General features: G+C 50.2%; 1 protein-coding gene across 3 annotated transcripts in view; it reads left to right on the top strand.

Moving 5' to 3' along the window:
- The window catches only part of TFEB (transcription factor EB), a 49,991-nt gene extending 24,019 nt beyond the window's left edge, over positions 1-25,972 (top strand). For 2 of the 3 annotated variants that reach the window (XM_030561429.1, XM_030561426.1), the window contains exons 2-9: positions 15,856-16,081; positions 16,196-16,450; positions 17,023-17,103; positions 19,057-19,186; positions 19,410-19,466; positions 20,617-20,692; positions 21,368-21,515; positions 23,417-25,972. In XM_030561429.1, coding sequence (XP_030417289.1) covers positions 15,884-16,081; positions 16,196-16,450; positions 17,023-17,103; positions 19,057-19,186; positions 19,410-19,466; positions 20,617-20,692; positions 21,368-21,515; positions 23,417-23,860 — 1,389 coding nt within the window. In that variant the 5' untranslated portion in view covers positions 15,856-15,883 and the 3' untranslated portion in view covers positions 23,861-25,972. The remainder of the gene's footprint in view (positions 1-15,855; positions 16,082-16,195; positions 16,451-17,022; positions 17,104-19,056; positions 19,187-19,409; positions 19,467-20,616; positions 20,693-21,367; positions 21,516-23,416) is intronic. The other variant, XM_030561427.1, reaches the window with a different exon arrangement.
- The last annotated feature ends 1,638 nt before the right edge of the window (positions 25,973-27,610 follow it).

The raw sequence follows: 27,610 nt of genomic DNA, 5'->3' as shown, positions 1-27,610 counted from the left end.
TTCAGAAAAGAGAAACAAGGAAGGAAGATTGCTTTTTTCTTTTTGTATAAAGAAACAGTTATTTTCATTTCTTTCTTTTCTGTTTCCTTTCCTAAACACTTGTGTTTATCAGTGAAGCAGCACAAACTGAGTGTCAAAGGTCAGATCTCCCCCCACCCACCGGGCCTTCCCCACTCCCCATTGGCTTCCTGTAGCAACCTTTCCACTGCTTGTGAGTCAATATTCTAATTGATCTTTCCATTCATAAAATGCCATGATCAACCATGGCTGAGTGGCTCAGGGGATTAGCAATGGGCCATCAAGCCTCCCTGTTCTTGGCCTCCAGTTTGTATCTGTTCAGCAGGCCTTTGTGGAATGAGTTTGGTGGCTTGTAGTTCCGTCTCCAGCAGAAAGGTATTGAAGGCACCGCGGTTAGTCCCTTGCGTTGTGCGTCTGAGCAGAGAGGCTTCCACCTGCTCCCCAGAGAACTTTTGAGAGTAGGGTTGTGGGGCACTATGTAGGAAGCTTGCCCTGCTGTATTTGGCACTGTGGATCAGTCTCTGGGGCAGGCACTCTGGCTCCCTGTGCTCAGTGGTGCTGGAACAGTTCTGTGTAGTCGGGGGGCTGAGAGCCATTGAACCAAACTGTAAACTTTGCATACAATGGAAACTGCTTCAAGCCAGGGAGTGCGATAGCACCCCTAGTTCCAGCACCTATGCCTGTGCTCTAGGATTGTGGGGCACTCCACACAAATCTGTTACTCCACAGGGGACCCTGTCCACCTGTGCGTAGCATCCGGTGCCCAGGGATGTAAGTCAGAGTGACTCCTAATAAAGCTGATGTATCAGTGACACCAGATCACACAACCTCACCTCCCTGTAACGGCGCAGCTGCTCTGCCCTGGGCAGTCAGACTGTGCCCTGAAAGAATGGTGCTGTGCATGTGCCTTGGCAGCTGGATGTATATTATCCATGGCAGGGACAGGCAACCGTGCCCAGGATATTGCATCCAGGGGCCCTATCACCAAGTGACTGCTTGGTACCTCTGCCTTACAGCTTTTATCTGTGGTCCTTCTATGGATATATTATTTATGGTGCATTAAATGTGTCTTCTATGGTGAGGCCCAGCTTCTCCTCTGCTATGCAGGACAGAGTTCCTGCCTGTGTGAATCTCTGTCAGCCATTACCAGAAGCGTAGATAGTGCTTGGAGAGGCAGCATCCCCTCCTTCTGTCCCGAACACGCTGTACACACAGAATGAAATTGAGAGTGGAGGGGCCAGCAGGAAGAGCTGCTGAAATCTCATATGAACCTTGATATTCACCCCTGTGCAGGGGAACCCTGCATGAGGCCTACAGGAGTGTCTGTCATACCTCCTTTTCAGCCTCCCAGTGAGTACCACGATAAGGCTGGCAGTTGGTTCCCCTTGGCTAGGGTGGAGGCCTGTAACCTGAGCCATCCTGTGTGCTTTGCATGTGCTATATCTGGAAACTGGCTCGTTACAAGCTTTATTTTTAGTCCTGATTTTAATTTTGTTCGCTTCCACTGACTATGTGGCTCAGACTTTCCCCACAGGCATTTGGTGGCAAGGAGGGTCCCATTGCTTGGGAGATCTGGACGGTAGGAGATTGGGGGTGTGGGTAGTTCAAAATGGCAGCACCTTGCTGTGTGAAGGAGAAGCTGAGCCAAAAGCAGCGCTGGGTGTTAGGCTGCCATTCCTTCTGTATAAATAACTGCAGGGCATATTTTATAATGGCACGGGGCGTACTGAGCCAACTGAGTGATAACTAGCTTCTCGGCAAGCGCAGCGGTGCCTGGTAACAGGCAGCTCCATAAATCTGGTCAGTCGCTGAGCTATGGCTGTGTGCAACTTTGGAAAATACACCCTGTTGCCAAGCAACTGTCCTGATGCACCAGGAGTTGCTCTCTGTTGTTAGATGCATGAACGGTCAGTAAAAACGACTTCAGGGGTCTGATTCTCTGGTGCATCACAAGTGTCATTTGCACCTGTGCATAGGGAGTGCAAAGTCCTCCCAAAGCACAGCCTTCCACTCCCACTACCGGTAACGTTTTTGTACCTGTGTTGTACTCACTTTGCACAGGTGCAAGTGACAACTCAGGTAGGGAATCAGACCCTGCGGGCTTTCATTCCATGGTGACTCATGCTGTATAAAACCGATCATAGACAGACGGGGACCAGTTCTGTCCTTGGTTACACCAGTTCTGTTCTTGGTGGAATTATTCCAGATGGACACTGGTGCAAATGAGAGAACAATAAGATTACGACCCCAGTGAAAATGAAAAAGATCCATCAACAAAATGTGCATCAGTAAATAACAGTGAGATACTTTTAAGGAAGATTAATTATTTATTCTGGCATCATCTGTTGTATTTCAGTCCATTAATTTAACTTACTGGGGATATCAAAAATAAGCGGTTAGCTCCCATGCTACAAACTTCCTCTCTGCAAAATCGCAGTGGGTGTGATTGTCTCATTTACTGTGGTGTAAAATGGATGAGATTGGGATGAAGCCTAGTATTTTATGTTTACACAGCAACTTTTCCCCACAGGATCCCAAAGCACTTCACAAATTTAGGGCATGGTCCTGCAAACCTGTATGACTAGGGGCTGGTTTACACTGCAAAGTTAGGTTGGCTTAGCTACATTGCTCAGGGCTGTGAAAAATGTCACGCCCTGTGCGATATAATTAAGCCACCATATAACCCAGCGTGGCCATTGCTAGGAGAGGTGGATTTACCGCATTGATGGACGAACGGCTTCCATCGCTGTAGTAAATATCTGTGCTGCAGCTGTGCTGCTGCAGTGTTTCTAGCGTAGGTATATCCTAGATTTTCCAAAGATCCGAAGGCCAGATTTACATGTGCTCAGCACCCAGGATTGGGGCCAGGCTTTCTAAACGGCTCAGCACCTAAATGTGTTGCGTCTTTTTGGAAAAATTGGCCATTTAACTGCTACCTAAATGGGAACACAGCTCTTTAGAAAAACTGATTCTTAGTATAGCAGATCTCCAACTGTGATCCATGCTATATAAATCCAAACTGTTGGGCTTTTGTGTGTTCTTTTCTCTTTACTTTGGAAATAGGTTCTAAAGTGCTAAATTTGGATCTGAATCCAAATTCAGAACCGTACAGATATTATATTTAAACCCACCCTTGTGTGAACTGTTACAGATTTGCCGCATTCCACCCCAGAGACAGCTCCGTTTCAGTGTTAAGTGAGGTGATCCCCATGTAGTATTAGAAGATCAACTTCTAAAGCTCACTGGGATCCTTTGGGATTAATGGATTTTAAATGCGATGGGCCTGAGTCTGATTGTCCTTTTAAATTATCCCTGTGTAAATCTGGAGTAACCACATTAGTATCAGGGGTAAGTGAGGAGAATCAGAGAAATAGGTCAGTTCTCTCCTGCCATAACTCTTTTTTGGCCCAACGTGTTGTTCCTAGAGTCCCACCTGCCAGAGGGCAAATGCCATCATGGTATCAACGTGGAAATTCCCCAACAGGTGATAGCAGCAACCTCCCTGCACCTTGGCTCAGGCAAGGAATATACCCCAGATTCTGCAGGGAATGGCTCTTCCTCTCTTGGTCCCTGGCTGGCACCCAGTGGGTGATCAGCATTGTGTTAGCGTGAGGTATGAATCAGCCAGTCCCCACCACGATGTGTCTGATACAGGCCCTGCAAGCCAGGGAGGAGCAGCTCTCTGCACTGTCAAGTTCTTGGCCTGACCCCCAGCTGCGGCTCTGCGAGGCTCCCATTTTTATCTCAAGGCTGTACACATAGTGCCTTTGTTAGCCTGAGCTCCAGCCAGTGGGGTTGGGACGCAGAGCATGTCAACTGCAGAGCATCGCTTCTTCTGAGTGGGCCACTCCGTCCCCCAGGCAGGGAACAAATTCAGGGATGCCACTGGAGACTGTGTAGGGGAGTGAGCAGCCCTTTAGCTCAGGGATATCTAGCAGGATGATACAAGGGGCCAAGACATCAGTCCTCAGCAGTGTAGTTGGGGACCAGGCCCTGGGTATCGAGTTCCTAGTGCACATTGGGCCCACTCCTGCTGGTCAGGACTCTTTTCCTCCTTTGTCTCCCTTACTGCTCTGCACCTGCTTCCTGTCCTCCTCCACTGCTGCTCTGGACCCTCCGCCTCCCTGCTGTTCCCTAATCCATCTGAGTTTAGGATCCACCCTCTGCTCATCATTCATAGGCTGGGCAATATCTGTAGGGGTGTGTGAACAAGACTCCAGCTTCCGAGATCCTAACAGGACTCCTGTGCAGGTATTCCAGCCCCACAGCTGACCAGACCTGTCAGTCTCCCTGTCCCTACTGCTTGCCCTCTGCACAACTCCAGGCTTCCCTTTGGCATAGGCTACCGGACGCCTGTATTTTCCCAGCTCTGGACTTTGTCCGAACAGTGTGAGACTGAGCCTTATGAAACAGCTCAAATGCACTCTGGCTGGGATGGCTGTGAGGTGATCTTCAGAATCTGATGTAAATCCCCCACCCCTATTGAAAGCTGCTTGTGCTGTCTCATCACCTGGTGTAAATTGGCATTGCTCTATTGACATGAATCTACATCTGCTGAGGATCTGGTCTTCTGAGAAACATAATGTATCCCTGCGTGATGGGGTCCTGGCCTGTGACTGGGGCTTCTAGGTGCTGTGGTAATGCACACAATAAACAATAATTTATCATGGTGCAAGAGATGCAGTGAAGCTAAGGGAAAGGGGAAGTTATCCTACATCTGGCGTGGGGTCAGACCAGACGTAGCAACACATGCTATCTAGAAAAGTTCACAGACCGCATGGATATGGGTGTATGTCCGGTAGTAGAATTGCCCTGCCAGCATGGGACAGATCAGTGACCGTAAGGACCAGCCCACAGGTAGTGACCCTAACAGAACAGGAACAGGGTATTAACCCCTTAGTGCCTGCTGTGTAACCAAGAATGTGGTTGGTGGTGAGTTAAAGGCACAAGGACGAATGTTTCCCTGTAAGCAGCATGGTCGGCCTCTGAAATGACCTTTCCCCTCCCTGTAAATTGGTCTCCCATCCTGGGGCTGGAGATACCTGATAATGGGGAGGGGAGTGGTACTGGTTGATCTGGCCCGAGGCACCTCTACACCTGTGTGGGTGAATGTTCTTGGGGCCCTCATATGACCTCCTTCCGACCCTGGCACCTCTACCTTGCCCCACTGTTGACATGAAATCCAATGTCTTCCTAAATATATAGAAGCCTGGAATCCAGCGAAGGGTCATCCAGGGACACAGCATGAGCTGAGTGATTTATAGAAGGCACCTGGGCTGTTTGGTTGGTTGCAGCTCCCCGTTTGTGCCATTCAGGCTCCTGCAGTGCAAGAGCAGATGCTGCTGCAGAGAGAAAGCATCACTCCCAGAAGCATGGTGGGTCCCTGCCTCTCCTGCTCCCGCCCCGGGGCAGCCACACAGCTCCTTGGAGGCTCATCTCTCTGAGTTCCTTCCTCTCGGTTTCTCAGCCCCAGGTCAGCAGCAGCAGCACCAGCCCAGGGGTCATTGAGACCCATTGTAACCAGAGAACATGATCCTTGCCTGGGTGGTGGAGTAATTGCCCTGCTTGCTGGAGCCCGCTGCCCTGAGCTTCCAGCAGGGAGGGTGGCTTCTGGGGTGGGTGTCCAGAGCTCTGTTTCAGATGATCCTGTCCCAGATTCTGGGGCAGAAGGCAAAGAAATTCTATTCTCTTCCTCTTTTTTTCTCTCCCTTTCTTTCCTTCTCCACTCCCCATTCGTTCTCTTTTGCCCCCTCTCTTCCCTTCCCTGCCCCTCTCCTCTATATTTTCTTCTTCTCTTCCTTTCTCTCCTCTCCTCCTCCGATGTCTATACACTCTCTTCTTCCTGTCTGCCTTCCCACTCCCTCCCCTTCCCCTCCTTTGTTTTGCGAGTCCTCTGGCCTTACCTCCCAGTGACTGACAGGAGGCACTGCTCTGAGCGGGGCCAGTGGGAACAGGTGCTCGGGTCGCAGGGCTGGAAGGAAACCCAATCCCATTGGCAGGGCTGCCTTGCTGACTGACTACTGATGCACCCTACAAGCCCCGAGGACGGGCCTGGGGGCTGCTGCCCAAGACAGAGCAGCCAGGTGGTGCCTTTTGCTTGGGGACTTGGCTTGGTTGGGAGGAGCAATTGCTTAGATTCATGTCAGGCCCTGCCTAACTGGGATGGGCCCTCTCCTTGGCTTTGTCCAGGTTTAATCTGGGTTTAGACTCGGATGCGATTGCACTAGTGCCTGTAAGACCTTGCACGAGGAAGGGTCCTTTTTCTTTCCCCTTGCCAGAGGCCTGCCCTTCTGCGAGTCACTTGTTTCCTGCTCCAGGGTAGGAACCAGTAAATGGGATATCACATTCTAGCAGCAGGGAAGCACGGAGCTAACAGAGATAGGGAAGGGGTTACAGAAGTGGGGAATGTGGCTGGAGTGGTGGAGGGAAGGGGGCAAGGTGGCTGGGTGAGAGCTGGAACCTGAGAATGATCTGAGCTGTAATCTACCTCATCTATGTCTAGCTATACTTAGATCTCATTTGTTGTGGCTATTTGTCTCTAGATCTAGATGTTACTGGATGACATTGAGGCTAACGCCTCTCATCTTGCAAAGAATAACAAGAATCTTTAGTGGTCAACAGCTCACCGGGACCTCACTTGTCCTGAAAGAAAGCACTGCTCTGGGCCAGTGGTTTCGTTGGCTCTCAGAGGGAAGAGCACTCCCTAGTGAATCACCAGCACCACATCCTGTGGCACCTTGGGCTTTCCTAGGGCAGGTTTCTCCTCCAAGTGCTGACAGGCTCCCCTCCCACAGCTTAGTTCAGGAGGGTTCATGAGACCCTAGTCTGTGGTGGCCATTCTCCAGGCTGAGCTTGCTGCCTTGGGTTTTCACGGCCCTTGTGACTCCAGTGGTTTTCATTCTCATTCTGTCAGACCTGTTAGCCTCCCCGCACTCTGCGGGTGAGTCAGAGCGAAAGCAGAAGCTGCTGAGCGTTACCGAGGGTGAAGCCAGGCAGAACCGGCCGGGCTATTTTAAAACCAGCCTGATTTTCCCCCTCCCCATTTCACATCAGGGGCTTGCCCTCACTTTGGCTTCCCTTTTCCCCTCACCCTCACCTCTCCCTCTCCTTAGGTGATTGGCTGAGGAATTTCCTAAGGGGAAATAGCAGAATTCTCCACTCACCAACACCCCCTGTTTCTTGTAAAGCAAGTTCACAGTTAGGGGAAGGAGGGAGGCACTGAGGGGCGTAGATTTCTTGGTTGCCTTAAGCCCTGACTGTGTTCACAGGCAGCCCCACTGAGAGACCAGTGGCAAGCAATCACAGTCATTTCACTCTTGCTTGTTATCTCGTATCCTGTATGTAGAGTGCAAGCTCTTTGGGGCAGTGGCTGCCTTTTTGCTCTGTGTATGTACAGCACCCAGCACCGTGCGGCTCTGACCTTAGTATAGGGCCTCTAGGTGCTACACTCATAGAAATAATGAACAATAATAGTGACCTCTTAAGCATCAAGATGGATATGCAGGAGTTTGCACCCACTGAGCTAATCAAGATCAATGCCTGGTTAGCTCACTAGATGCAAACCCCAGCTTGCTCGTGGGGGTGGGGGTGGTGGCGTGTGATAGGCAGGAGGTCTGACTGGATCTTCTGGGCTTAAACTGTATTTATTTGCGTGATGTATGCAATCTGGTCATGCCAAGCTACAGCATTCTTATCAACAATGTTCAGGGCATGACTTGCCTAAGCATAGGGGCCAGCCCTGGCCCAGCTACACCAACTGCTAGGCACTGATGGCTGACTCAGGGCATGTAAATAAGTTCTTCAGTCAAGATATGCCATGGATGGTTTTCCTGTCCCCTAGCTTATTTTACAGTGGTGTGAGGTAACCTCCTTGCTACATGCTAATCTGTGCATTGATCCTCTGTGCCGGTGCATGTTTCCGTGTAGACTCCCCAGTGCTTCCAGTTGTCTTTGATCTGCCGATATTTCAGATGCTTTCATGGCAATTCCAAGTTGGATCCTGAAAGGCACAGAGTACCCTCAGCCCCCCAAAGGAACGTGAAGGCACTCAGCACCTGACAGAGTTCACCCCCCATGTCATCTCTCCTTCATCTCTTGGTTGCATCAGCAAGGAGGGAGAAATGCAAACCCGACCAGAAACCTGGAGTCAGGAGGAGCAGGGTCCCGTGGATATCATGTGGCAGAGTGAGGAGGCAAACATTGCTGGGGGCTCTGGTACTGCAGTGATGAAGGGGCCATGTAAGACCCTGGATGGAGAGGGGCTGCATTGTGCTCTGTTGCGATGCCATGAATCTGGAGTAATTCCACTGAAGTCAGTGCAGCTGTTCCACATTTATGACAGAGTCGTTGAAAGCAGGGTCTGGACTGGATGGTTGGCCCCGTTGCTGGGCATGAGGGACGGATGCCATCATTCTGTCTGCACCGCCTGGGTCTGCTCCCATGGGAATGTGGACTTTGGGCTGCAGCGACGGGGCAGGAAGGGAAGCAGGTTCTGGTTTACGGTGACTGTCAGGGACAAGCCTGCGTTGTAATCTGAGGTGGGTGGTCATGGCTTGGTGCACATCACATGACCCCCTCCTCCCCAGTAGATAGCCTGTTCTGACTCTGAAGGGCCCAGAGTGGGCTACCAGCATCCTATAGGACCCAGCCTCTGTTTCGGCAAAGAGACAGACTCATCCTGGAGCGGAAGCAGAGCTTACTCAATTCTAAGCTGAGAGCCATTCTGTTCTTTCATTTCCTACTCCTCCCTCTCCCATCCTGCTCATCTCTAGGTTTGTCCCTACAGCTTCCCCCTCTTTGGGCTCTTCCAGCCCCTGCTGGTCTTGGACATGAGCTGGGGATGCCGATTCAGAGCCTCCAATGGCAGCACTAATTCCTCCTATTCCCTGACCCAAGGGGACCACCTGTGCATGTGAGAAGGCAGTTGGGCCTCTCTGGTCCAGGCAATCCTTGACCTGGTTGCTGCTAGCGAGTGCTGGTGGGTTCTGTGCTGTGGATACCGGTATGCAAGGAAATGGACTGAGGCCCACTCTCATCCCAAAGGTGATAAAGCAACTTCACAAGGGCTGGATTTGAAATCCCTTGCCTGCACAACTGTTTTCCTATCAGCCTCCCCAAGCCACCCTGTCCTCAGTGGAAGGGATTATTAACTGCTTCATTGCCAAAGCGTGGCCCAGGTATGTTCATGAAATGTGCTCCTCCAGTTCAGGGTTTCATTTTCACTTGCTCTCCTGGCTATGTAGAGTTGCGGTGTGGCTTTTAAACAGCTGCTGTTTAATAGAGAAGCAATTTCAAGACCGTTTCCAAAATGCTTTTGGGTGCCTCCAAAGATGGGCACCTATGATTTGTTGTCATTGCTACTCTAAGGCTTTTCCTTGCATGGGACACTTAATGTTTATGATTATTACTCCTCACTTGCATTAGCTGGTACTTGTCCACAGTCAGCCTCATTTTATTAGTTCCAGGCCACTCTTGTCTCTCCATCCCCGGGGCGTTTATTTCTGCACTTCCCTTGACTCTGCTGCCCCTCAAGGCTTAGCATCATCTTACAAATTTTGCCATGTTCTCTGCTCTGTCTTCTAGCTAGTTTGCAAAAGTCATCTAACCGAAATGACACTTAATCTCCCTCCCAGTGGGACCCCATGGGCACCTCTCACAACTCTTCCCCCCACCCCCAAGGAGATAAGCCACCATGTATAATTAATTACCTTCCTCTTGCGTTCAGTAGCCAGCTTTTGATCCATGTAATCGTATTTCTGTCCAAGCTGGCTTGATTTAATTTCCCCCTTAGGATATCTCGTGGCACTGTGTATCAGATGCCTCATTGAAATCCAGATATATTGTATCCACCACATCTCCTCTGGCCAACATTATGTATTTTGTCTAAATAGAAAAACCCTTTAGATTTGTCTGACTACATTTATTCCTAAGTAAACCCGGGTTATTTGGCTTCTATGTTTCCCCTTTAAATATTTCCTCATTCCTTTTGGTAGAGGATGTGAATTAACGCACAAAGAGGGTCTTTACCCTGATTGTTCTTTGTTCCCTCTTTAAAAATTGGTATCAGGCTGGCACAGGTTGTGCCCTGGAATGAATGGGAAAAAAGACCAAATAAGCCACTAGTTGGTGCTGTTTCCCCCTCCCCCCCACCCCCATGGACCCTGGCCTCGATTTATTTATGTTGTTTTATTTATTTTCAGAAGTGACTAATGCTTTTGGATGCCTAGCTAGAGACACCGTAAAGGGGCAGAGAGGCTCAGTGCTGTTTGATAATCAGGCCCCTTTAAGAGGTCTCAAGTTAGGCCCCCAAATCTCTAGTGCAGTGGTTCTCAACCAGGGGTAGGCAGAGGCCTTCCAGGGGGTGCACCAACTCATCTAGATATTTGCTTAGTTTCACAACAGGCTACATAAAAAACACTAGCAAAGACAGTACAAGCTAAAATGTCATACAGACAATGATTTGTTTATACTGCTCTGTATACTGTACACTGAAATGCAAGTACAATATTTATATTCCAGTGGATTAGTGTTATAAATATATGATAAAAATGAGAAAGTAAGTAATTTTTCAGTATTGGTATGCTGCAACTTTTTTTTGTATTTTTAGGTCTGATTTTTGTAAGGAAGTCATTTTTAAGGGGGGTGAAACTTGAGGGCGGGCAAGACCAAGCAGACTTCTGAAATGGGTACGGTCGTATGGAAAGGTTGAGCGCCACTGCACTTCTGAAACTCTTGGCCTGTGTCTTTTGCCTGAGATGTAAAACTCCGGCCCTGCCCACCTGTAGGGCATGAGAGAGAGGGAGGATTGCCTAGTGGTTAGGGTACTAATCTGGGACTTGGGAGACCTGGGTTTAGTTTCCTACTGGCCCACAGACTTCTTGTGAGAGCTTGGGCAAGTCACCTAGCATCTTTGTGCTTCAGTTTCCTCATCTGCCCTGCCCTGCATCACAGAGGGTTGTGAGGAGAAATGCTTTAGAAAAGACTGTGAGGTGCTCAGATATATGGTGCAGTAAGTGCCAAGGATAGATGATGATGCTGCATCTCTCTTTCCCCCACCACCCCCATAGATCTCAAGTTTCTTATAACAGTGGGTCAGTATCATTGTTCCTGTTTTACCAATGGGGGAAACTGAGGCACAAAATGAGGATGTGACTTGCCTGGCTTAGGTCACACCGTAAATCAGTGGTTGTGCCAGGACCGGACCCTAGAGCTTGATTCTCAGTTGCTCCATTTTCATGCTGGAGGGAAGGGGGCTTTAAGCCACTTCTGCACTGCCTGGATTCTGGAGCCATGCATGGGCTTGCCCAGTCCCCTACAGACCTCGGGAAGCAAAGAATAACTACAGCACAGTACATTCTGCCCATGCCTCTGACGCCCTATGTCAGGGGCTGGAAGCAGAGGCCGTATGGAGCCCTTTCACTAGCTCACACTTGGTCGTGCAGTGTCTTTTCTCAGGGGCCTGTTCCACACCCTTTGAGGCCACTTTATGCTGCCAGAGTAGCACAGAAGGGCCTTGATATCACTGAGACTCAGCCCCACTGTCTTTTGATTTGTACTCCAGTGCCCTATCTCCCTTGGGTCATGTATGGCTCTTTTTGCAAATGTTGTGATGTTAGCTCAGGTGTCCTGGATAAATTCCCTTTGAGCTAATTGCATCCTGCCTCCACGAATACCTTTGCAGTTTCCACTGCACTCATTTTCTCCAAAATGCAGTGCTGCTGTTATTGGGCATCCTTAAACAGCACCCTGTATTTTGCCTCAGAGGTGACTGCATTTTAGTGGTGCGAGAACTGATTGCTATTATAGCAGCAACTCTGTAGTGAAGGGGCAGAGACAGTTTCCATTCTGAGCCCAGTTTTGATGTGTTCCCACCCCCTAGAATATTAAAATACTTTGGGGCCTTTCTGAAAGAAAAACACTCAGTAAATGTAAGTCATTGTTTGGGCCTCTGGACTGGATTATTATCCAGAGCTGTTGATTGATGTGTGTGTGTGTGTTGGGGAGCAAAGATACGGTATTTAAAAACAATACACCTGTTCAGACAGTGTCTCCATGTACCCCGCACCTTCCACATCAGATAGGTAGCATTAGCCACGCGTTGCAAACAGGGAGAATGAGGCGCAGAAAATTTAGGGGACTTGCTTGTGGTCCGAAAGCCACGGATGGAGCTCAGGGGTCCTGGCTCTGAGACTTGTGCCTTAAACACAAGATCATCCTTTCTCCTGCTTCCTTGGTTATCAGCATCATGGGTTCCCAGGTGTTCGAGTGTGCAAACCTTGGAGAAGAGAGAGAAGGGTCAGAAGTGAAGCGCTGACAGGACTGTGTGGGATGGGAGTTAGACAGGTCTTCTCCCCCTGCTGCATTTTTCTGCTCTGGATTGGCCTCTGTAGGACATTTTTTTGCATTGTCACAATTCATGGGAGTGGCATGTCTTGGCTGAGTGGAAAGGTACCTCATTTCCCCCTGACCACACTCAGTTCCTTAAAAGTCCATTCAAAATATACAGGGAAGCATCCCTTCCCTACATTGCCAGATTCACTGCTCCTGCTGCTGAATTGTGCACCTCCTGCCTTCTTCATCTCTACTGATATCTCTCCTCTCCCCTCCTCCCCCGACATGTCTTCAGCCACTGCAGTCTGGAGGGAAAACTCTGCTTTGAACCACTCACCATCTTCCCCAGGTTATGGATGATGGGCTATCCCAGTGTGAGCTAGCAATTGGAGCAGTGCACTGGGAGTCAAGACCCCTGGATTCAGTTGCACAGCCTGCATGGGCGGGTGGTTTAGTGGATTGGTTCCCAAACCTTTTCCTAAGGTGACTTACTAAATGCATAATATATTTGTTTTTGTGACCCATCATTACATACATGCACTCTCTGCCCTGGCACTGCAACCCTAACCCCAGTGAGCCATGCCTGCACTGACCCAGCAGCTCCTGTCCCTCAGGGCCGGGCCGAGCTCTGGGTTCATGGTGGGCTCACCCCCACCCCTGCAGGACCTCCCTTCTGTCTCAGGCCAGGGGAAGTGTGTGTTGGCTTAGGCAAGGGCCCCGTGATGTGTTACTCCGGCCCTGGATGTGGTGACCCACTTAGAACCTTCCTGGGACCCACCGTTTGGGCGACTCTTGTCTAGTGGGTAGAGCAGACGGTCACATGTCAGGACTCCTGGGTTCTGTTCCCACTGAATCCCTGTCCCCATCTGGAAAATGGGGGTAATGACACTGAACCGTACCTACTTCCCAGGATGGATGAGTCAGTAACACTCAGTTATGGCTCAGGTAGGGCGGCTCCCTCTGGAGCCCTCTCGTCTCTGCAGGCTTCTTTAGCACTGCTTTGCTGCACCCGAATGGGCTCCCATCCCCTTTGTATGGACAAACAAGAGCCCTGTCTGTATCTGGCTGCGTCGCTCTCCGTTGCCTCGTGCTGCCTCTCTCGCCTCCAGACTCTTGTGTGCAGGCTCCTGGGACAGAAGGGGCATTGTTTGCATTGTTCCAGGGTTAAGGTTTCCCTCTGGCTTTGGGTTTAATTACTCCTGACAGTCTCCCCACCACCATGCTATGGGGAAGACCTCTAGGTTTAGGGGACAAGGGAGACTGGGTATGAGTCGTTCTAGGTCAGCAAGAGACAGTTAAACCATGTCATTCCACTTCCTGTGGAAGGTTCTTTTCTTTCTTCCTCTTTCTCTCTCTGGTTGTCTCTCTCTCATGTTCTTTCTCCTCACATCTTTCTTTTGAGTCCCACTAGCAGCACATCAATGGGATTTCCCTTGAAATCCAGGAATAACTAACTGGCTATTACCCTCTTTCTTCTCTCTCTGGCCTATTCGCTTGTCTTTCCCTTTGTGCTCCCACCCCCACTCCCAGCTGGGTTCCTGGCCCTTGGGTTTCTCTTGTAGCAATAGAGACATCACCTGGAACCTTTCCATGGACATAAGAGGCAGGTTTGGGTCTGGGTGGGTGGCAGAATATCTGGAACCTTGACTGGTTCCTTGTCTCAGAGCTGGGAAGTGCCTCAATCCAGGGCATCTATTTCCAGCTTCCAGGAGAAACCAGCACAAAAAGATCAATGAGTGCTGGGGTCTGGATTTGCCTCACTGCAACAATTCCACGCACTGCTGGTTTTCTTCACCCACCCACTTTCTTTTGCACCTATCAGGCTCTGGCTCCGATTAGCAGCTCTCTCCCCTTCTTCTGCCAACTAGCCCGGTTTTGACAGCAAGGCAAAGTGAGTTTGTCATGAAAGAGCCTGGCATCCGAGTACACACAGGGTCCAGACCTGAATCATTTCCTCTCCCAGAGCAGGGACAGCAGCAAGTCCAGGCACAGCGGGACTAGAGAGACGAAGGCCAAGATTGAAAAGAAATGAAGGGGCCTGAACTGAGGCTCCTTGGCTCCTACTTAGATATGTGACTATGTGCAGCTGCTATGCCCACAGGACCTTCTGGTGCCTGGCATTTCTGAAAATCAGGCATCGCTTATCTAGGTGCCGAAATATCGACTAGGGCACTGCATTTTAGACCTCCTATTTTTGAAAATCTTGGCTGAATTTCCAGTCCCTCAGCAGAAGATGGCCTATTGAAATCTGTGGAGTGAGAACATCAGGCCTGAATCACTGGAAACTCATCAGCCCCCTTCCCTAGCAGAGGGCTGTGCCTTTGTTCCCTTGATATGGCAGCATCCCTTGGGAAAGGGATTTAGGTCAGTGAATGGGGAGCATGCACCATGGCCTAATGGATAGAGCTCTGGACTAGGACTCAGGAGACTTGGTTCTATTTCCAACTCTACCACTGGTTTGCTAGGTGAGTTTGGGCAAAGTCTCATCCTTGCCCTGTGCCTCAGTTTCCCCATCTGTTCAGTGACCTCCTTTATAAAGTGCTTTGAGCTCTCCTGATGAAAAGCACCAGATAAGAGCTAGAGATTATTTTTTATTCGAGTGCCTTCGGTGGGTCATTCCAGATCAGTGGCCGAAGGTGGAAAGATGATTTTGGCCCCAAGTTTAGTGCTGTGGAGGTTTTTTTGTTTATTTTTTTAACCCCAAGAATTTTACAAACCGAAGGACAATTTTTGAAGCTGTCATAGGAAACAGTGGATGGCTTTTTTGTGTATTCCTCTTTTGGGGGTTGGTTTATTGCTGGGGCTGTTTGTTTTTGCTGGGGCCCAAAGATGGAAGCCCTGTTCTGCTTGGTGTTGACTGGGAGTCAGAAGGTCTTTTCCTGAGTCGGGGAGGCAGTTTGACACACTGGTTAGAGAACTGACTTCCTGCGGTTCAGTTCCCAGCACTATCACAGGCTGCCTGCATGTCACTCAGCCTCTCTGTGCTGCAGTTCCCCACGTATAAAGCAGGGATAATAATCCTTCCTTTGCCTCATGTATTTCGATTGTAAACTCTTCCGGGCAGGGGCTTTATTACGTGTATGTACGGCACCTAACGTCCTCATAGTTAACCCTTATATCGCGCTTTTTAGAACGACTCCCCAGGGAATAATCACAGGCTGGCGCTGCCTTAGTAGGTCTAGACTTGCAGTCCTTATGGAACACTGGGGCCCTGATCTTGGCTGGGTGGTAGCAGTCACTTGGCTGTGGATGCAGCTGTCAGAGAAATATTCTGGGTGGCCATGGGCAAACTCCTTTGCTGCCCTGTTTCTCAGTTTCCCCATCTGTAAAATGGGGATAACATTACTGACCCTCCCCACATGAAGCACTTTGAGATAGCTCGGTGATGGGCACAACCCAAGAGCACTGCCATTAGAGCCCGATCCCTTGGGCTTGATTTAATCCTATTGCAGCCTTTGCTATGGTCCAACCCATCTTGTTTTTCTCAGCAATTCCTTTGTGCCGCAGGAGGAGCTGTAACCTGCCCCACACGTGCATGATGGCGTCGCGCATCGGCCTGCGGATGCAGCTTATGCGGGAACAAGCACAGCAGGAGGAACAGAGGGAGCGGATGCAGCAGCAGGCGGTGATGCATTATATGCAGCAGCAACAGATGCCGCTGGCCCCCACACCTGCCATCAACACTCCAGTCCAATTCCAGTCCCCGCCCTCTGTGCCGGGAGAGGTCTTAAAGGTACAGTCCGGATTAGTTTGTTTCCTTCTCTCCTGGGGGAGGGGAGGGGAAAGTTTTGGCCGTGTTGAGAGCTCTAATTGATTTTCCCTGCCTGGGGTGTATGTGGATTTTTAGGTTCAGTCGTACCTGGAGAACCCCACCACGTATCATCTGCAGAAGTCACGGGACAAGAAGGTCCAGGAATATATCTCTGAAACCTACGGGAACAAGTTAGCTGCTCAAATCAGTCCTATCCGGCAGTCTCCGAAGCCTCCCCCTGCTGCCTCGCCGGGCATCAGGCCTGGCCATGTCATGTCCTCTTCAGCCGGCAACAGTGCCCCCAACAGTCCCATGGCTATGCTCAACATCAGCTCCAACCCGGAGAGGGAGGTAAGGAAATGGCTTGGCTATAGAGCACCAAGATGACTATGGGAGAGGAGGGGAAGGATTTAAAAGTGGCATGTGATCAGGGTCTCTCCAGTCCTGGCTTCTCTCAGCAGGAGGCGCAATAAGGAGCAGAGCGGAGAGCTGGGATTTCCCAGCAGGGGGCGCGGTGGGACATGAGGTACATATACCTAGCTAGCATGTACAGGTCTGTCGCATATTATGCGCATTTAACATGCACAATTTCAGCTTTACACAGTCGGCAAAAAGAAAACAAAACAACTCCCCAAAAGAGAAAAACAACAGTTTTAATACTGTACCTGTAGTGTGGGTGATTCCACTCGCCATTCAACTCAATGTAGTTTTGACTATACGTAGTTTTCGCTTTACGCGCTAACCGCAGAACGGAACCCCCTCGTAAGATGAGACTTGCCTGTAGCGCATTTCATGGACAAGGTAGCACATAGCATCAAAAATGAAACCACTGAACCGAGGAAACCCTCAGCTGTCTCTATTTTCGCCCAGTGACCCCGCACCTCCAGCCATGTGCTCTATCAAAATGCAACTTTCTCTTCCAGATAGACGAGGTCATTGATGACATCATGCGTCTGGATGACGTTTTGGGCTATATTAACCCAGAGATGCACATGCCCAACACCGTGAGTGTCTCTGACTCCTGGCCTGTTATCCTGACTCTAGAGGGAGGGGAGGAGCCTGCATTTGATATGTGCTGGCTAGGGAACAATTACAGTATATGTTCTCTAGCTGGAAGAGCTCAGTCTCCTGTAACCCTAAAGGGTAGCTGCAGGAGGCCCTCCAGGGAGAGTAGTGACTCTGCTACCCATACCCTCTGGGCCGGATTGTCTGTGGCTCTCTGCCCCTTCTGTTGGTGGCTGAGAGCCAGGGTAACCGCTGTACACTGGTGCAGTCTAGCAGACCTGGCACGGGGGGCGTGGATGGAGCACTGCTGTGTTCTTGCTATTCTTAGCTGCCAGGCCAACCCCTCGGGGCTGTGGGGAGCAGAGAGTAAGAGTAAGCTAGAGCAGCCTAAATGGCTGCTCTAACTCAGACTGGGGGCCAGACAGGCTTTTGACTGGGCTCAAAATATAGGGGGGCTAACCGGAGGCATAAAGCTGCCTTTACCACCTTGCCCCCTCAATTCTTGCCCTGAGCGGAGCTCAGCTGGACCTGAGAATCTGGCAGCCAGGGTGCCTGCGTTGATTGCTGCTTCTGGCTGTCAAGGCCGCAGCCCGGGATTTTGTTGCACCATATGTCAGTGCTGGCTCTTCCTGACAGGCAGTGGGAAATCATGCATCGTGGTGTGTACAAACTGACTGAGCCTCTCTCCCCTTGCCGAGCCCCTAGAGTTGTAGCGATTATTATTGTTGAGTAAGTCAGCAACAAGGGCTAGTGTGAGCTGGCTGCAGCCTGACCTAGAGACAGTAAACATCAGGTTGGCATTGCTGTGTGTGGGCTGGGGGAGGGGAAAGCTTTGCAGTTGCATGACTGACTGCTATGAGACTCCGAGCCCTTTCCTTACGCTCCTACTTTTAAATGAGCCCCAAAGGGCTGGGAGCGTTTAACAGATTCTAAGCCCAAAAGGGACCATTATAATCATCTAATCTGACATCTGCTACGACAGCCCTAGAACCTCTCCCAGCTGTTCCTTTTATCTCAACTGTTTCTTGTGCGGGAGCTGACGCCTGATTTTTTTTTTTTTTTTTTTTTCCCCCAAAGACTTCTGGTCTTGATTTAAAAAAAATCCAGATTCTGTTTCGTGCAACCGTGACTGTCCCCCATTGTGCAAACTCAGCAGGGTTTGAGGCCTGCACTCCCAGCACAGGCTGCTGCCACTTGAACTTCTGGCCTGACTTTGAGGATCACAGTTTGGTGGTTAGAGCAGGGGAATTGGGAGTCTTGATTTCAGTTCTTGATTCAGCCATTGTGTGTCCGTGAGCGAGTCCATTTACCTCTGTGTTGCCATCTGTAAAATAGGGCTAAGGATACCTAACTCTCAGGGTGCGTGGTGAGGCTTTCTTGATTGTGCTTTGAGATCCTGTCCTTGGATGGAAGGCACCATAGCAAGGTGAAGATTGATTGATTGATTTTTTTAACATCCTCTCCCTTTCCGTCATCTAGCGTCCCACCGTGAGAATGTATCATGCAGCTATGAGGTTACTTAATGCTTTGTAAATGTTTCTAGCTGGGGTTTTCGGTGGGGCTTAAGGGAGTTGGTACTTAGCGCCCAGTGAAAGTCAATACCTCCCTTAGAAAATCTCAGCCTGATGGATTCAGTGTCCGAGTCATCACCACCCTGGCCTGTGTGAATTAAGTCAATAGCCTTGGTCTCATTTTGCACATAGGGAAACCGAGGCACGGAGTGGTGAAGTGACTCACCTAAGGTCCGGCAGAACAGGGAGTAGAAATCAGGAGTTTCCAGTCCCAGTTGCATGCAGCTGCTAGATTGTGGTGCCCTTCACGCTAGGCCTTGTGATTTGGAATCTTCCTGGAGATCCAGCCCTAAGCCAGCTTTCTACCTCCCTGCTCCCATCTCCTGCTCCTCCTCCTCCTGGACAAGCACCATACTAGTCACGTGCTCCCTTGTTTTTCAGCTTCCAATGTCCAGCAGTCACATGAATGTATATAGTGGTGACCCCCAGCTGATGGCCCCCCTGGTGGGTGTCACCAGCAGTTCCTGCCCCGCTGATCTCACTCAGAAGAGAGACATGACAGGTAACGCATGTGAGTTCTGACTGCAGCCTATGTGTGTGTCCGTGTTTATCAGGTCAGGCCAAATCTTGCGTCAATGCTTGTGCCACTGATGGTGGCGAGGGTTACGTGGGCTGAGGGTCAAACAGAATCCTGCCCAGCCCGTTTGACATTAGGTACTGAGTGATGCTGGGAGAGATGGTGAGAACACAGCTTTGTAACACAAGTGGTGTGACCTCTTGGGTCTTTCTTGTAGATGCTGAGAGCCGTGCCTTGGCTAAAGAGCGTCAGAAGAAGGACAATCACAATCTGAGTGAGTGGATGGTTCATTCTAGCTGCATGGCTGGGTCTCCTGCCCTAGTTCCCTTCAGCCCAACCCCCATTCTTTTCCTGGAGGCCCTTCTGTCTGTATCGCTGGTTTCCTACTCATCTGTCTGAACAGCCCATTCCACCAGCACCTCTCGTGCATGGCGTGCATGTAGGGATCCCCACAGCATCCCCCGAGCAGGGCTTCATCTAACCCAGTACCCTGGCTGACAATGGCTAGCCCCAGATGTTTCGGAAGAAAGTATAAGAAACCCCATTATTGTGATTATTTTATTTTTATTGCAGTAGTGCCTCAGGTCCCCAGTCATGGACCAAGCCCCCATTGCGCTAGGGGCTGTACATACAGAACAAAGAGACAGTTCTTGCCACAAAGGTCTTACAATCGAAGTAAGATGAGACTGTCCCTTCTGGACAGTTATGGGATAACCTGTTTTGGGGGAAGTTTCTTCATGAGCACTGTCAGGCCCTCATCACTGGCTTGTGCCCTGAAATATGAGGGTTTGTATCCCATAGATATTGGTACCATGTCTACTGTAACTCTAATAGTCTCTTTCTCCATAGAAATGTCTCTTCCTTTGTTTGAATAGTGCTAAGCTCTTGGTCTCAATGGTTTCCTATGCTAAATAGCACCCTAAATCTCTCCCACCCCACCTCCGAGCCCCCTTGTCATACCCAGTACCTCCTGTGACACCACATGCTATCCTCAACCACTTCTCTCCCATCCAATGTGGCTCTACACGGCCCCACCTTTCCCAATGTCTCCTGCAACCCACCCTCCTCTCTAAACCATCCCTCACCCACTGAATGTTTCTCCGTCTAGACCTTTGCCACCCCACCTCTGACTGTCTGTGCCCATGGAATCAATCACAGGTCAACTGCAGTCCTCCAGAATTTAAGAATGCATGTTTGGTGACAGCGACGGGCCAGCTTCTGAATAGTTCTCCTAGTCCCTTCGCCCAAAGTTGGGTGAGGAGAACAAGGGACGAAAATCTCTCTGGGGAACTTGGTGATTCCCATAATCCAGGCTGGGGACAATGGGGGCTGAGCGTGGTACAGACTGCAGAGCGTTGAGGCTGATCCCAAATTCCTAAACTTGGGTCAGTTTCCATCTTTCTCTTTCTCTTCCCTCTCTTTAGTTGAGAGAAGACGAAGGTTTAACATCAATGATCGCATCAAAGAACTCGGAATGCTGATCCCAAAAGCCAATGATCTGTAAGTATCACTGCAAGCAATACAAGTCGCCTTGTCTTAGATATCTCCCGTGGATTTGGTGGTGCATGGCAGAGGAATTGTTAAGGATGGTCCAAATGATGTTGCCCTGGGGGACAACTTATTCTGTAGATCTGGAGAAAACTTTCTAATGGCAACTGTTGAATGTTCGTCCCAGAGAAACAGTGGTGGTCCCATTGTTTGACATGTAAAACTTGACTGGACAAGGCACCTGAGGATTTACTGTGGAGATCAAGCCTGCCCTGGCCAGAGGATGGACTAGATACAGATAATTGTCTGCTGTGTCCTAGTAACAGGTTGTTCCAGTGCCGAGTCAGATTCTGTTTCACATACTGAGAATTTTCATTCCTTCATCTGATCTTCCAGCTGGGCAACTGCTTTGATACTGGCTGGTCGGGTGTCAGTGTCTGGTCCCACCTTGGATTCCCTAGGAGTCTGGTGCTTGGTGTTTTCAGAGATTGGGATAGTGGCGTGTGTGTATTGATCAAGGCCAGTGCCATTCCTTACATCAGTGTGTCCAGGAAGTAATTCAGGGTATTACATTTGCAGAGGGGCATTTCAGTACAGCAGTGCTCTGCAGAACTTGTCCAGCCTTGGACCTGGTTAGAAGGAACTGACAGGACAGACTGTAATGATTTCTCCCATGCTGTACCCCAGGGATGTTCGCTGGAACAAAGGGACGATCCTGAAGGCCTCGGTTGATTACATCAGGAGGATGCAGAAGGACCTGCAGAGGTCACGGGATCTGGAGAATCACTCTCGGCGTCTGGAAATGACGAATAAGCAGTTACTGATCCGTATCCAGGTGGGTTCCCATCTTCCCCCCGACCCTCTGTTCTAACCCAGCCCGAGGGTAGGTCCTCATTGTAATGAGAGACCCATGGCACGGCCATGGGTCACCTGGGTCAGTTGACTTGGGCTCACGCAGCTAGAGCTGCATGCTAAAAATTGTAGTGTAGCCGTGCAGTCTTGGGTTGGGAACCTGGGCTCTGAAGCCCTGTGCAGGAAAGGGCATTGGAGGGCAGGCTCCGGCCTCACCTACGTTGCTGTCTTTAGCTCTGTGAGCCTGAATCAGTTGACCCAGACTTGGAGACTAGGTGCCACCGTTTTCTTTTTTTCTTGGTGTAGACGTACCCTAAAACACCATCAGGGGCTCCAATCTTGTTCCTGCCCCTTCCCAGTGGGTCTGGGCCAGATTCTGGGCCCTGAAATTGGAGCATCTTCATTGACCTAAGTGGAGTCTGTCCAGACTCACGCTGGAATAACCTGAAATTCATTTTTGTCCCTTTGAGATGCTCCATGCACACGCTGAGCCAAAGCTAATGAAGTCACTGGCTAGATTCCCACTGACCTTCAGTGGGCTTTGCATCAGGCCCCTAGAAATGCTGTTTGCACAGCTCACTTACTGCAGACATTCAGGTGTGGTAGGGGCTGCTTTTGTCTTGTGACTTGTGACTCTGACTTGTGAGTGCTGCTTCCCAGGCCAGGCCTTTGGCTTGCAGCTGACTGGTGCCCTCCAGTAATAGGGATGAGTTAGTTTGGGAGAAGTTCCATTCAGCACAAGGAACACTTGCAGCTCTGGCATTCGCGTGGGAGCCAGGCTTGCTGTGTTCATAGCTGTCCCTGCTGTGGGGTGGCCTGTGCTTCCTGGGCTATGGCACTTGGGCTAATGCTTTCAAATCTGTTTGCTAATGGCAGGCTTCAAATCCATCTCTGGGCACCTAAAGAGAGGTTTTTAAGGAGCCTCGGTGTGGATTTAGGAGGCTCACCAAGCTGCCAGGTTGACCTAGGGTTTATGGTACCTGGTGGGGATGCTGGCACCAGCTTTAGCTGGGAATTTCATGTAGGGTAGCGAGCAGCCTGCTTGCACTAAAGCACTGAGCCCGCAATGTCTGCCTCACCTTACCCTTGGGTCACTGACCGCTGGAATTCAGCCTACGAAATAGCAAACCTGGCAGGGACTGGGGACTGTATGGGTTAAAGTTTGAAGTGCTGTTTTCTTCTTTGTCTCTTTCTCCTTCTCTCTTTCCCCAGGCATCCCCTCCCACTCCCCCTCTTTGTGTAGTTTACTATCTTCCTCTTCCGCTGTCTCCCTTGGAATCTTTTCACCCCCCTCCCAAGGTCCCCGGCTATCTGCCTTTTCCATCTGGCCTTGTCACCAGTTCGATCCCCTGACAGGGATGTTTGAAAAGGGTGGTGAACCTCGAGGATTTGAAGTGAGCCACTCTTAGTGGCAATGGGAAGAGGTGGGAGTAACCACAAAAATGCTGTTAGTGGTTCTGGGAGCCATGGGTCTTATTTGCCGTACTTGGAGTGAGTGGTGGCCAGGGCGAAGGTGGTCAAAAGTGCCTGACTTAAGACATCTGAAACCATTCTGATTTTCAGAGGGGTGGGTGCTCAGCCCTGTCTGAAAATCAGGCCCTTTGAAGGCATCTCAAGTTGGGAGCCCAAATCACTACTCACTCTGGACAGGCTTGGCCTGTAGCGTCTGCACTGGCAGCTTTGTAAACCCTATGGTCCTTAATGTGACAGTGGCGCCTTTGACCCATTATGCCTGGCTGCCAGAGTCTGTCAGTTCAGCTCAGGCTGGGGGAGGGTTCCCCACAGAGCAGTTAGTGGGGCAAGACCATCTTGGCTCCCTCTGCTCCCTGGTGTGTCATTGGTGCCCCTAGTAAGGACTCTTGGCTTGTGTGCTCTGTCCTACAGGAGTTGGAGATGCAGGCACGCCTCCATGGGCTGCCCGCCTCCTCGCCCTCCAGTGTGAACGTGGCAGAACTAGTTCAGCAGGTCGTGAAGCAAGAAGTGACGGGAGAGGACGGGTCGATGGAGCCTCAGCAGCCCCAGCTACCTCCAGACCAGGAGACGCAGCAACAGCAACCCCTGCCGCTGCTGCCTCCGTCTTCCTACCAGCTGGACTTTACCCACGGCCTGAGCTTTGACGATGGCTCCAGAGGGTTCCGCGACCAGCTGGACCCCAGCCACAATGTCTCTTTCCCCTCTTTATCCAAGAAGGAGCTGGACTTGATGCTGATGGAGGACACCATGTTACCTCTGGCTTCTGACCCCTTGTTCTCCGCCATGTCCCCCGAGGCCTCCAAGGCCAGCAGTCGCAGGAGCAGCTTCAGCATGGAGGATGCTGACATGCTGTGACAAGGAGCTGCTCGGAGCCTGAGGAAAAGGACGAGGAGTGAGGCTTGTCTGTGAAGACACCACACACACACACACACACACACACACACACACACACACACACACACCCCCAAGAGGACCCCAGTCCACACTTGAGCCTAAATAGAAATACATTTCTTTATGCAAGTGTTGTCACAGTCACTGGGAAAGTCAGACCCTTGTTGCTACAGCTTGATCTGCAAACTTTCTTGCTTTGCCATTAACTGAGCAGAGCTCCCTGGCTTCGAATGACCCTAGATTTACAGCCCAGATGCCTTGCCTTTCAGCTAAACTTCCCACAAGCCACACGCAGTGCAGGAGTGGAGGCTGGAAGCCAGCCCATCAGGTATGAGAAGGAGCCTTCGTGTCCTTGTGGAGGCTAATGGGGCTTGTCGCTCAGAGCGCCTTGCTGCAAATGTGCATCCAGCCAAGCTTTACCACTTGAACTTGCGTTCCCTCAAAGTCTTCCCAAGCCCTAGCGCTATCGTCCTGAAGACATTGGCAGAGACTGCCTCGTACCGTGTTCCCGCATTAGGCTTCTCCTTCTGTTTTTGGGCAGGGATGTGCAGCTTTCCTGAGGGAGGGTGTGGTGTCCCTGGTCGTCACAGCATAGGGGAGGTGTGTTTCTCAAGGCTCATTGGGTAAGAAGGTGCAGCGGGGAGGAGGAGGAGGAGGAGGGTAATCTGAACAAATTATTTAGTGATACCAGAGGGACACTTTCAAAGCCAGGAGCAGGACTTGGATGCAACCATCTCATTTATTTGTCACCAGGGTTTGTAAAGGCACCGGCTTTGAGAGTGGACCTTTTGAGACCCACTCAACTTCCACCCCATTAGAGATGGGTTCCTAACCCTCAAAAGCGTAATGGGGGTTAGGAACCCATCTCTAATGGGGTTGGGATTCTGGTTTGGGCCCATCTCTGCTTCCTCTCAGTCTGTTCAGATGCATCCTGAGACTTCCAAGTGATACTCGGTCAAAACCATCAGTGTGCGCCTGGTATGGAAATAAACCCTTATTGGTGTGTCCAGATGCCAGCTTCTGGCTTTGCACCCACACTTATTGGTGCCAGCCATTTTGCACTATAAAGCACTTGGGCGGCTTTTTCAAATGCACGTACGGGTGTGTTCACACTGCAGCTGGGATAGGGTGACTAGAGAACAAGGGTGAAAAATCGGAGTGGGGTGTAATAGGCGCCCGTCTAAAACAAAGCCTTGAATATCAGGACTGTCCCTATAAAATCAAGGCATCTGGTCACCCTAGCTGGAGTGAGCCTCCCAGCCCAGGCAGACTCGTGGTAGCGGGGCTCACGCGAACAGGCTAAGAACAGTAATGTGCTGGTTGCGTTGCGACCTAGGGGTTGAGGCGGGCTTGTACTCAGGCTGGCGTGCATTGCTGCCTGTGCCGTGCCATTTATATTGTGGTGTTTAGTGTGCTAGCTGGAGCAGAGCAAGCATGTGTTCGCCTGCCCGAGCTGGGAGGAGCACTCCCATCTGCACCTGTAGCCGTGCCCTGAGTGACTTGTGACTACCAAGTATGTCTTTGGGCTGCATCTGAACCTGAGACCTGGGGGCATATGTGTGTGGGAATCTCCCCTACGAAGCACACCTGGAAAAGGGGTTTGCATGTGCCCTTGTACACGGAAACCTCCAAGTTAGGACCCTCATACCCAGCATCCCTAGTGCCTGAACCTAGCAAATCAAGCTCATGGAAGGCACCCTAAATAACTGGTTCAGTTATCGTCAGGGTGAGCTTAGATCTCTTCCGTTAAAACACTCAGTGGGCCAAATCCTGGCAGGCTTTGAGTGTCTTCTGCTCCCAGTGAAATAAGTGAAAGACCTGACTGAGTTGTTTGCTTTCTCAGTCTTTACTCAGGCAAGCCACCCATTGGGGCCAGTGGGAGGTTTTGCCTGAGTTGAGGGGCCTCTGTTCAGTGTCATCACGAACACGTGGAAGATGGCCACATGAGGTCAAGTGACCTGGATCCAAATGCTTTCTGCTGAAATGTCCACGGAAGGAATTTTTCTGCCCTTAAAGAGTACAAACCCAGCCAGCAGGGCCGACTCCAGCTTTTTTGCTGCCCCAAGTGGCAAAGCGGAAAAAAAAAGATAAAGCCGCGATTGGCAGCACTTTGGCAGCTCTGCTGCGCCACTTCATTCTTTGGAGGCAATTCGGCGGCAGGTCCTTCGCTCCAAGAGGGACTAAGGGACCTGCCGTCGAATAGCTGTCAAAGACCTGGAGGTGCCGCCTCTTTCCATTGGCCGCCCCAAGCACCTGCTTTCTTCGCTGGTGCCGGGAGCCGGCCCTGCCAGCCAGGGGTAGAAGCTGGGGGAAGTTACAGGGGGTGGAGGGGAAGGATGGAGGGGGAATCTGAGTTTATTGCTCAAAGAGCTTGGCTCTGAAGAGGAGGAGAACGAGGTCTCTGTTCTGCAGGGTTCTCTGGCAGCGCTGAGGAGCTCAGTGATATGGGGAAACTGGAGTTCTAAATCTCTCAGGTGGGTGCTCCTCCAAGCCATGCCGCCCCTTCTTGAGATTGTTCCCAGAACCAATATCCCTTTGACGAGGAACTGCCAGGGAAGGTTAAAAACAACCTCTTCCCTCCAACAAGTCCCTCTTCGACTTCCTGTGTCTTCATGTTCAGGTTCTGCTTTCTCTCGTTGGGCGTGGCATCCTAGAAACCATGGAAATTAGCCTTGCTGAGGTCAAAAGCAAATATTAAGGAGTTATCCTACTCTGGGAAAGGTCTCTTCTGTGTCGTCATCGTGGCTCTCTGTCTTCCCCCTCGCCCTCAGTTGCTTCCATGTTTCTGTCAACACAAGCCGTGTTCTTGCTGATTGGAAGAAGATATTTCCATCCCTGACCAAAACAAGGTTTGGTCAATTAAGAGAATGGAATCGAGGACTCCTTCAACAGGACCAGCACTGGCTCCTGACCTCATTCATGTCGTCATAATTCTGAGTTGGGGCTCTTCAGACAGAAGGCAAATCGGTCTTTATACCATGTCTTCTGGATCCTTAATGTAAACCTGTATCTGGGCCCCCACATAGAGACTGGGTAACAGGGCAGCCACCCTGGTGTGAAGCAGCAGGAGGAGGATTGTGCATTGGTAACGATTGCCAAAATCTTAGCCAGGGCTCTTTGGCTTCTAAGAGTCAATCCCCTCTCCCCTCGGCTATCCTCAGATAGTTTTTGGCCTAAAGAGCCAAACCACTGAAGAGTTTCTTTGCACAGCTTTGTAGCTCAATTGTTTTCTGCTTTCTCACTGCTGTTTATGTTGGCACAGCCACAAGGAGAATTGGGGTGGGGAAAAGGGGTGGGAGTATCACTTTTATTTAAAAGAAAAGATGACAGTATTCTACAGTAAGAGCCTAAGGGGTATATGGGGAAGATGGGGCAATCTTTAGTAATGATTAGGGTTGTCAAGTGATTAAAAAAATGAATCGCAATTAATCATGCAATTAGAATACCGTTTCTTTAAATATTTGTGGATGTTTTCCACTTTTTCAAACATATTGATTTGAATTACAACACAGAATACAAAGTGTACACTGCTCACTGATATTTATTTTTTATTGCAAATATTTGCACTGTAAAAAACAAATAGTTTTCAATTCACCAAATACAAGTACTGTGGTGCAATCTCTTTATCATGAAAGTTGAACTTACAAATATATAATTATGTACAAAAAATACCCTGCATTCAAAAATAAAACAATGTAAGACTTTAGAGCCTAC

This window comes from Gopherus evgoodei, chromosome 4 (assembly GCF_007399415.2).
Source record: "Gopherus evgoodei ecotype Sinaloan lineage chromosome 4, rGopEvg1_v1.p, whole genome shotgun sequence".
NCBI lineage: Eukaryota > Metazoa > Chordata > Testudines > Testudinidae > Gopherus > Gopherus evgoodei.
The sequence above is the reverse complement of the archived record's forward strand: the minus strand, read 5'-3'. Positions and strand labels throughout refer to the sequence as shown.